This window comes from Dermacentor variabilis, chromosome 9 (genome assembly GCF_050947875.1).
Source record: "Dermacentor variabilis isolate Ectoservices chromosome 9, ASM5094787v1, whole genome shotgun sequence".
NCBI classification, from domain to species: domain Eukaryota; kingdom Metazoa; phylum Arthropoda; class Arachnida; order Ixodida; family Ixodidae; genus Dermacentor; species Dermacentor variabilis.
This window is the reverse complement of record NC_134576.1, coordinates 70,987,493-70,998,913: the sequence shown is the minus strand read 5'-3', so window position 1 is coordinate 70,998,913 and position 11,421 is coordinate 70,987,493. Positions and strand designations below refer to the sequence as shown.

The following is an 11,421-nucleotide window of genomic DNA, read 5'->3' as shown; positions in this document are numbered from 1 at the left end:
TCTGCAACTGCGAAAAGGGGCGCATGCGAAGCTCGGGATCGACGGCTCTTCGTTGTTGTAACGCCTCGCCTTCGCACTCCCTCACGGCGAGGTCGGCACGTCGACGACGAGCCCTTTCGCGAGCAAATTCCCAGCGGCGTTCATCAAACGCCACGTGTTCTTCAGCCGAACGCACGATGCCGTTTGTGCTCCCGGTGCCGTTCGTTCAACGCAGCCTGCTCTTCGGCAGACCGAACCAAACGCGGCCTCCGTGTCTGTCTGCCGGGGGGCCTGAACAGGCGGGAAACGGTGGGCACGAGCTGAGCGAACACGCGATAGCACCCTCTCCTTCCTCCGGAGGGAGGGAACGCCTGTGATTGGCTCGCGCCTTGATCTGCGTCTGCTTCTTCATGTAATAAAACCCCGCTTTAAAGGGCGCGCATGATGAACCAAACAATAAAGAAAAAACCGACAGTGGCTGAATTGGTTATCGTGGTGGTCTCGCAACCCGGAGGTCTGTGGGTCGAATCTGTAACCCTACAAGCAATTTTTATTTCGTTCGGCTAGAGCTTTTTTGTACGGCAACACCGACGCTGACATGAGTGATACAATACAAGCTTCGCTTGAAAAAGGCATTGCTCATTATCTACAGTGGGCCATAGTTGTCGTTTACTCTCTTAAGAGCGGCCAAACTTGAATGCAGGGTATTCGAGGGATGTTTTTGTAGTTAGTTCTCTTCGCAATATTAGCTTATTGACCTCTTTAGGGATATCAAAGAAAAGAGCAGTTGGGATGAGCATAGGTGAGTGCAGGTGGTTATGGTGAAATGGTTTTTGTTTTTGTAGGCAAGGTGGTACTCCATGCGCAATTACACTTCTTTCAAAGAACGAGATACTATTTGTGGGCGTAGTACAGCCGTCCATTCATTGCTTCAGTCGTTTTGAGATGTTCCCCTAAGTACAAATTTTTCACCATATAAGTTTTCATGGCTTCATAATTCACAGAAATAGGTCATGGATAGAGGCGACAACAACTTTGCCTCCAATAGAAGGTCGGGGGCCGCCATTAGTGCGCGACACTTTATTAAAAATATTTGTTATCTTTTTGTTTAGTCTCTGTAGCTTGATCCACGTGAGAGTGTATCATCGCCCTATGACGTCACTCTCGTGCTTCCAATCTCCGGAATGTCGTTCTTGCTGTTATGCATGAAGGCCTGCAGTGCAAACACGAAAAAAAGTCAACCTAGGTTATCGTGCTAATTCACACACTACACCTTCTACGCAGGTAGTTTGCTACACATTTTTTGCGCAATATTACGAGATTCATCAACAAAGAAACAGCCATGATACCATCTTTCGTAGTAAATACGTGAAGTTCATATTCAACCACTAGAACATATTTTACAGAGATGGCAACCAAAGCAATAAATCGTTTTAATCCTTCAGAAAATAAATCAGCATTAGTATCAAACATCAAAGCGTAGGCTGAATAGATGAATTCAGGTTAAACATTCGAAGTAACTAGTCTCTTAAATGGGCGAAAATTGGTTCGCTCTGCACGATGTAGAAGGACAGCGCTAAATTCTCAGCATAGAGAACACAATGTACCAAAACGTGGGTAGACGCAGTGTATTGGTTGCTTTAGAAGCCTAATTATCGCATCGCTGGTTTGATGCCGATTGATTGGATTACTTTAGCAACATAATCCATAAAATTTTCGCACTTAGGGAGCATACAGAATGCGAATCACCTTAATTATACCCGATGCATCCAGCGACCTCCTAACATACGGCATTTTCCAAACTGAAGAGAATGGTAACCTGCAAAAGAACTCTTGCATCAATAATGCACATATTATTACCAAAATTGTTGTCAGTCGTCTTGTAAAACAGAAGCGAGGGTAACGCTCTCGGGTCCTTCCTATGTTGAGTGCCTCAGTTCCATCTAGGAAGGGGGTTAACTGAGGGGCCCGATTTTTATTAGCCATGTCATGAGAAGCCAACAAACACTGACACCAAGGACAACATAGGGGAAATTACCTGTGCTTAATAAATGAAATAAAGTAACTATAAATATTGCAAATTAAAGTGGATGAAAAAACAACTTGCCACAGGTGGGAACCGAACCCACAACCGTCAACCCACAACCTTCGCGAAATGCGAAGGTTGTGGGTTCGATTCCCAACTGTGGCAAATTGTTTTTTCATCCACTTTAATTTGCATTATTTAACGTTATTTCATTTACTAAGCACAGGTAATTTACCCTATGTTTTCCTTGGTGTCAGTGTTTGTTGGCTTCTCATGATATAGCTAATAAAAATCGGGCCCCTCAGTTAACCCCCTTCCTTCTTGTTTATTACATAACGAGGGTCTCAAATCCGGCAACATTGATGCCTTCAGGTAGCATATGTGGGTTTATTGACCAGTTGCCTTCACCCAAAAAGATCACGTTCTCGTGACGCTTGCGGCAAAAAGGACGTTCCACGTCCGCCGCCAAAGTCTGTGAGTGGTGACGCTGGCCAGATCTCCGAGGGTTCTACCCGTACACATATATACCCAAGAAAGTGGATGGGGAAACGCCGCCACGGTAGCTCAATTGGTAGAGCATCGCACGCGAAATGCGAAGGTTGTGGGTTCGGTTCCCACGTGTGGCAAGTTGTTTTTTCATCCACTTTAATTTGCATGATTTATCGTTACTTTATTTCATTTATTAAGCACAGGTAATTTCCCCTGTGTTGTCCTTGGCGTCGGTGTTTGTTGGCTTATCATGATATCAGTTCCATCTAGGATGTTTTCATCGTATTACTTGTGAATTCGGCTAACGTATTGTAAGTGTACAGCATGTACATTGACGAATAGTTTCTATGGCCTTACAACGTAGAACTATTCGAATCTGTTTTTATTCCACTCACCTGACGTCAACTTTTCGTAACATCTGACACTAGTATCGGATGGTGACTAGCCGCGTTGCTAGAAAACGCCATGAAACGCTCGGCTCGTTTACAGGAGGTCAGTTTTTTTTGTTTTTGTTTTAAAGCGAATAGCATTGCCTTAGGTGACAGGATTTTCTTACCAAATCGGCTGAAACGCCGCAAGGAGCATGCAAAACAGGCGAGGGATTTGGTGGGTCGGGATGTAGCGCAGTGAAACTACATGACCGCATCAAGAGAGTGGTGCCAGCCCATGTGATTGACCCGTTTCTTCTTGTTTAGCTTTCGATTTCTTAAAGAAAATCGCAGTGGCGTGCAAGGCGAGGAGGGGGGGGGGCGGTAAAAAGGCACCTAAAATGCATTCTCAGCGAGGAACATTTGGTACAGCGATGTCGTGTACGAGCTAAAAGGACTCTGCAGCGTTATGCTAGCTGCTAATGTATTTCTTTTGTTATACGTAACTAAATCCATTCTCCCTGGCAGCTTCGAGTAACCAGTGCCAGAGTGATCGGCAGGCAGCCATTATCTATACATTTCGAAACAGGGCTACCTCCTGCTATACCGAAAAAAAATCAGTTTTGTTCGGCATATGAAAGCACTTTATTCACATGTACATAATAGTGCACAAGTCACTTTGACGCGATGGGTTCTCGCAGTTTTGTGACGTCGCGTGTCGCGCGTAAGCGCAGCTAGAAAACTTGTGACCGTTTCCGGAGGGCTGATGGCGCAGAAGGTGTAGTAGAATCGGAAAGCCATATCTTTCTTTTGTTCGGTCTAATCATGCATAGTAAAAGTCTATGTGTCTTATCAAATGAGTAGCTTTGGCGGTTTTCGTGACGTCACTTCACAGACAAGTGTAAGAGGGAGTGGCCGGAGAGAAATTTCACCAATCCTGGAGCGCTGATTGGGGAAATGGAATAGAAACATTTGGAATAGCTTTACGTCATAGCGCCCTTACATAGCAGCTAACCAGTGGTGGGACAAGCAGCGCCCGTCCACCATGGGCTACCACCTTCAGGATTTAAAGCGAAGCATTCTTCCGCTTTTCCACGTTCGTTGTTGCGTCCTACCGAGGAAGTCACTATAGCCTGTCAGGTTTTTTCTATGACGAGTTCTGATCCGGTTGGACCAGACACCTCTACAGATTCCTGCTTGAGACATTACATTGGAAATCGAGCCAACGTATTCCCCATCGTGTAGAAGTACACAGCCTTGAACCAGTAGCGATGCAAAAATATCAAGCATGGTATTCAGAGTCATGGGCCCGGAAACCTGGCGCCAGAAAAGAAGGAGACGACGGGCTACAAAACGCATAAAAACAATCCCGCTCTCTTGAATGCAGTATACCTAGTTCTGGAGGGCAGCTTCGTTGGCCCTATTTCAACTTGCTCCGTCAAACTTTTCCTCCCCAGACCGCCTCTACCAATGGGGCTGGTGGTATGCGGTACTTGTAAACAAAATGTATGTAACAACTGCGTAGGTCACACAAAATCTTCACCGAGACGTAACGCTAGTGAGCACAACTGTCTACTGCCTAGCAAAACAATCAATCATGAGAAAGACCAGCGCACATATTGGCAGATCATAGAACTATCTCTAAAGCGCACATATCTACTTACAAAATAGAGCATAAGAGTGGATGGCCTGTTTCATTTTTTTTTAATTTCACATAATGGGCTGCCCATTTTCGGACCATTCTGCAAGTGCCAATGTATTGCATCTATTGTTGACAACTTTTCAAGAAAGGGCATGTGTCAGCGCAGTGCAAGCGGTATATAGAGGCCCTAAATATATTTATATTGGAGTGATACTTACCTCTGCATAAACTTTTTAATACGAGTGTTCCGTCGACAAGCGTCATGCGCTTCTTTCGTTCTCGTAGTCATGCTACGTCAACGTCTCATCAATTAGATATTCCTTGATTTTCATTTAGCCTAGCTTATGAATGGTGCAGTGCCTAATCAAAACATTGTGAAGTCGTAATGTTGAAGCGTGCATGATGGTCTCACTGTGGCTGGAGATTATCATGGAATAAAAATAGGGGCACTTGCATGCATTGCTCTTAGCTACAGTGAAGCTGAGCGGCACATAGTATCGAGGCATTGCCTTGGACCTGCATATATTCATTGTTCGTTAAAATCTAATTTCTTGCCTAGCTCTCTATAGAACTGAACAAATTTATTTGCTGTGCGATTCCGCTGCCAACACCTGGTTGCGTCAACAACCTTAATTAATTTTAAGCATGGTAAATAGTTTCACACTGTAAAAACAGTAGCTGACGCAATAATATCTACCTGTTCCAGATATGTTCCTTCTAGCGAGCTGTCGGAGGCAGAGACGCTAGCCACATGCGTCATCAAATTATAATTTAACTTTGTGTGACCCTTTTCGAGAGAGTGTGAGCAAATTTCCAGACACCTTTTTGCTGCTTACCCTCAAGGAATCTGTAACAAAATACGGTTTTGTCACTCCGTTGTTTTGCTCACAGTCCTCGCTGAAGCAGAGGAACAGCGTGTCCACGGCGACCTGCGAGTGATTGAAATGACCTCGTAGTTGATCTCGCTTATATATCACAGACTATACAGCGCTGGTAATGCAGGTGCCAATATAAAGCCGCCGTATGCAATGACCTCTTAAATTCCGACTGCAGGTGTCGGCGCATTTGCTTTGCGCTGGGCTACGAGCATGCTGTGGTTCGTTAGTAGTTACTTGTTTGAGCGAGTACCTTATGCTGTAGATTTTAGCCAAGACATTGCCAATTGACGGCCGGCCAACTGGCCGGAAATAGAGCCGGGCATCATTACTACAAACACGTGTACAACAAAATGGCATACATAACGAAACACTCTGCATTTTCTTCGGAGGAACGCGTAAATATTAAAGTCAGTCTAAACGCAGCCATCGCGAAGACCGCTACAATAAACCTTCCTGTACACTGAAACACTTGAGGCTTCCCCGTTTGCTCATCTGTTACTTTACAACGGAAATACTTATGGGCCCCGCCTTTAGCCTCCTAAGCCGCCGCTGAACTGCGCTGCGCACAGTGCAACCTGGCGAACAAAATCGCAAAGACCGAAGAGGAGCATCTGGTTCTCAGCAGCAGCTATGACGTTGGGTGGCCCCGTACCGGTGCCGTAGCAAATGCATTTTATCGGAAGATGATTTGCGAGGTGACGCGTAAAATATATAGTTCGTGCTAAAAACCGATTTCCACGTGAAGTTCTTGAAATTTCACAATATGTTATGACAAGGAGCCAGCTGTACGCACCGTCCTTCACATTCCTTCTGGACAAACGAAGGACTACCGACACCGGCCTTAGCACGGCTTTTACACATCGGTGAATGAAGAGTTGGTGGCTCGTCCTGGAAGATCCACAACCGCATTCTACATTGCGTGCCACTAATTAGAGACTCATAGTACACAACGAAAATCAAACAATCACGTATATATATATATATATATATATATATATATATATATATATATATATATATATATATATATATATATACAACGGCTTGTCGAGGAGGCCTTATTGGTTATCAACGTCCGAAAAGGGTTCGGGTTCCTAGGACGAAGAGATTTCCGTGCTCCTATTTATTTCTTTTAAAATTACTCCCTGAGAGAAAAGGAAAATTAAGTTCACTTAGGATGAGGCACAACAAAAATTGCAATTTGCGTTAGCGTCATGCTGAAACAGTTGTGCGTGAGTTTTCACTGTAGTTTTTTTTTATTTGTCGAGTGAGTATTGTCGGCAATAACTTTCACAAAATGTATTGCAGAAGCACCCACCTTTCGCATTTAATTTTCTTGGAAATTCATTGCATCGATTAAAAGGCACTTCAAGCTCTTCTCTGCAAACGACGCCTCACGCTCAGGCACTAAATAAGAACACTGCTCAGTTATGCCACTTCAGCAGTCATGCGTGCACAATACCGGTTAAAGTAAAGCTCGATTCAAACTACTTTCTCTTTCTCTACTTTAAAGGACATTATAGTAAAGCCTGCGAGCATTTTTTTTAAAATGTGCGAAATATCAAGCGAGCCTTTTCTTCAGGACCTGCCCGTTCGTAAATTATTGTTGACAAATTTGCGCTGTCATTTCTGCTGTGACGAAAGCGCCAATGCATATAAATTTGTGCTTCGGATTGTGTTCGGCAGCATGACGTACAGCTCTACAAATTTTGGCTGTTCTCTCTTATAGATTGCCGCATGTGTTCTTAGTCATTATCATCAGTATTTTATCCCGACGCCAAACTGCCTGTCGATTCTGTTCCCTGCGCAGTCACCCACTTTCTCCAGCTATAGTGAAGCGCATCGCGTGTTGTTACTTTACCAAAACTAAACGGTGGCAGGACGTGCTACATTTTCACCATGTCTGAGATGAGCACGGGCTGTGAACGAAGCTACTTCTGGAACATTCGTAAAGTGTTTAAAGCCAGCTGCAGACTGCCTGCTCTTCAATCAATCCGGCAGCGCATTGGGCGTAAGATGGCTAAATCATGCTGCTGCATGATACACGTTAGTTATAAGGTGAGTTCGTACAGCTATAGCAGAGACGATGGCTCTTTATTGTTACTGCCGGGCCATATGCCTGGATTGCCTGGTGTGATGCGCATGTTAAAGAAAATAAATTAATTGTGTCGAGATGTAGGGACTAATCCCGTATCCTGGAAGTGCAAAGTTATTATTAGAGCTAGTTGCTGAACAGACTCGAATCAGCCAAGAGACCTCCTATTTTTCATTCAAACTTGCTTCTTTAGAAGCAAAAGCCCTGTTAAGCTGGAAGAAACTGTCTTCTGTCATCAATGTGACGTCAAGCATCGAAACGCTTGAGAATACAGTTGCAGGTAATAATGACCATGTAACGAAATATGATATTGGAGTCGACAAATTTGAAACAGGCCATGTAGGTTGAATTTCATTATCTATAGCCTCCCAGAACAACCGTCAAAATTTGCTGAGCTACCACTTCGGTCAGTGTCAAGGATTACTATGTCTAAACTTGAAACCACGTGCAACAGTATAGATAGATGTCCCAGACTAGGCATGCATAATTAAGTTAAGGTATATCTCTTTTTACTTAAGCGTTTTCATCAGAGTTGCAATGTTGACATCTTGAGTAATGCACATAAGCTGAAAGATATTAATAATAATAATAATATTTGGGATTTTACGTGCCAAAACCACTTTCTGATTATGAGGCACGCCGTAGTGGAGGACTCCGGAAATTTTGACCACCTGGGGTTCTTTAACGTGCACCTAAATCTAAGCACACGGGTGTTTTCGGATTTCGCCCCCATCTAAATGCGGCCGCCGTGGCCGGGATTCGATCCCGCGACCTCGTGCTCAGCAGCCCAACACCATAGCCACTGAGCAACCACGGCGGGTGAAAGGTATTAGGATATGTGTCAATGAAGATATGAGTGCACACGTAATGCATATATGGAAGCGTACTGAAGAAACTCTCTACCGATATACTAAGAGGTTCCCGCAAAATAAATCTGCAGTTTCTTTGTCGGTTAACAATGTGAGCTGAACTTCGAACGAAGATCACATCGCCGTTATCGAATGTGAATACTGATCGATCAAACAAACGAAAGACGTGACTTTTCTTAGAATCATGTTTATCGCTATGAGATATCAGTAGGCGTTGGCTAATAAATTGTTCAGTCTTATACTCTTTCCCGAATTTCTTTAACGGAAACTTGGTTGAATGAATTGATTCTGGATGCTTACTTCCCACCACTTGGTTATACCCTTTTAGGAAAAGACAGAATGACCAGTCGAGGTGCCTGTGTAGCACTTTTAATAAAAAGTGGCATGGAATACAGTATGTCATGACAACTTGCGCATCTTGATTCCATCTGGTGCGAGGTGAGGTTACATGGGCTTGCATTACCGTCAGCGCTCTTTACCGAACCGTCAACACCAGTGGCAATTTGTTTGAAGTATAACGGATTACGTAGCAAGACACAAACTCAATTGTGAAATGATTATTTCTGGAAATATGGTTTTGTACAGGCTGGCTATCACTGTGCTCTATTGCTTAAGAAAAGCTATTTCGCCAATCGCTCGTAAATGTGGCTTTATCTTCGGACCTAACTCAAGTTGTAAGCACCGTTGCGTGTTAAGCTACCATTCTGGACTTCGTTTTCATAAACGCTCAACTATTGGGAAATGGCTATGGCCGTCAGGTTCTTGAGGGTATGTCTGACCATAAGGCAGTTATGTTCCTATTTAATGTGACTTCACCGTAGGCAACCTAACTACAAATCAAATTGGAACATTTCTCGATCTTATGCTGCCTCTATTGCAGAGATGCCTGAATTATGCTATGACGGCTTTTTAACTTGTAGCTATTTTTCAAGCATTGGTGTGTTGCTAATTAGAATTGTCCATTATTTGCAATTGCATCTCACAGTTTGTGGCCACCAAGTCCCTAAAGCGTTATTCTAAAACCCGTTAGTAGACACCTCTTACGCAGTATCAGAATGCGGAAGAGGCGATTTTCTGCAGCTGGTAATGTCACATCCTTGCTTAAGATCCTCGCAGCTACTCTAAAGACTAAAATGACCGACGCAAAGCATTTCTGTTTTAACAGCACTACAGTCAGATCGGAAGCATTTATTAGCCAGGTCGAGTCAGTTTTTCACTTCTCATGACGGCATTATCCAGGATTTTTTCGGCGAACGCAGCAGTGCCTAACTTTCCGCACAGAGAAATTTGTACTGCACCTGTACGCATTTTCTTTTAAAATAAGATACGATGAAAGCTAACCGATCAGACGAGATACTTAAGATATACCTAAAACGATATTTGCTAATAAAGCTCTTGCTACCTTACTGTGAATTTCAAGAAATCATTTGAACAAGACACCATTCTCCAACTATGGAAGAATGCTAAAGCGATTCTAGTTCACAAAACCTCGGTAAACATGCAGTATGTAGTTACAGGAAAATTTCCTTGTTGTCCACCTGGCCCAACTATTTAGAGCGCATAATTTTCAAATGTGTTTGCGAGTAGCTGGCCAAATATACTATGTCGTCTACTGCGCCACATGGTTTTCCCATTGCTTTTCCCCCACGCTACAACTAATCAAATTTGCCACGGCATTGCTTCGGTGCTACATATTCGAGAGCAACTGGGTGCCATCATTATGAATATTTCAAAGGTGTCCTACACAATCTGTCACATCAAGCTTTTTCTTAGGCATAGGTGACGTTAAGTTGCTGGATTGGCTGACTGATTATTTGCAGTGAAAGACTCACTTTGTAGTTTTTAATAACGCCCATTTATCTGAAGCGAATCTTAGCTGAGGGATCTGTCAAAGCTGAATATTAGCCCCACTCTTTTCTATTGTTTATATTAATGATGGCGTTAAAGCTATTGGAAACATTTTAGTTAGAATAAGGCTACACGCCGATGACTGCATGCGTTAGTGTAAGATCTCGAGCAGTAAAGATAAAAAAATTGAAATAAGGCGTTTGCCCTCTTTTGGCACTGGAGTGAAAAATTTTAGATAGGTATCAATTTGAAGAAGACTGCAGTAATAACTTTTGCTATTGTTAAGATACCCCTATAATATACCTAAACGATAATTTATTATATAACTCCCTAATGAGGTAAAAACCTAGGGTTACTATTCACACCAATTGTAAAGTGGCATAGACATGTATGAATATTCCCTGCAAATGCTCAACGAAAAACAAGGCTACTTAAAAATCCACCTCAAAAGCGCGCCAAAGGAATGCAAGTTAGATGCTTATGAAAACTTTCTAAAACTTTCCCCTGCTTGCATAAGCTTCGGTTTTGGAGTCGCCTCATCATGCTTACACTGTTCAGAAATTTCAGTGGCCCTGAAAATGCCGTCAGATTAATTCTTTTTTTTTTTTGCAGGCATGACCGCCATTTCTCACCTTCGTCACACGCAAGGGAACTGTCATTTCAGAGCCTAGCACACAGACACATTATTGACCTCATTATACTGATATATGAGACTTTTCATAGAATTTCATCCATAAAAGCTCCCGACCCGCCGTGGTTGCTCAGTTGCTATGGTGTTGGGCTGCTGAGCACGAGGTCGCGGGATCAAATCCCGGCCATGGCGGCCGCATTTCGATGGGCGCGAAATGCGAAAACACCCGTGTGCTTAGATTTAGGAGCACGTTAAAGAACCCCAGGTGGTCGAAATTTCCGGAGTCCTCCACTACGGCGTGCCTCATAATCAGAAAGTGCTTTTGGCACATAAAACCCCATAATTAAAAAAAATAAAAGCTCCCGTTTATGTTGTTATTAGGACTGCGCCACATACTCGACCCACCAACCCAAGAAATATTGCTGCTCCTAGTTTATAAATAGATTCTATTAAGTTCTCTTTTTTTCCAAATAGTATTAGGCAATAGAATAATCTGGAAGGTTCTGTGCGTGACGGCGCCTCCTGATGAGTTTGCAAAATATTTTAATATATGATTGTTTTGTGCTGTGTGTTCTTATTACGCAGGCCGTAGCGCA

General features: G+C 43.2%; 1 protein-coding gene across 3 annotated transcripts in view; it reads right to left on the bottom strand.

The window, feature by feature from the left end:
• Positions 1–1,029: 1,029 nt before the first annotated feature.
• Positions 1,030–11,421, bottom strand: part of LOC142558054 (choline transporter-like protein 1) — a 129,086-nt gene continuing 118,694 nt past the window's right edge. For all 3 annotated transcript variants that reach the window (XM_075670216.1, XM_075670213.1, XM_075670214.1), the window contains 2 exons: positions 5,341–5,433; positions 1,030–1,192 (listed from right to left, as the gene is read on the bottom strand). In XM_075670216.1, the coding sequence (XP_075526331.1) occupies positions 1,130–1,192; positions 5,341–5,433 (156 nt within the window). In that variant the 3' untranslated portion in view covers positions 1,030–1,129. The remainder of the gene's footprint in view (positions 1,193–5,340; positions 5,434–11,421) is intronic.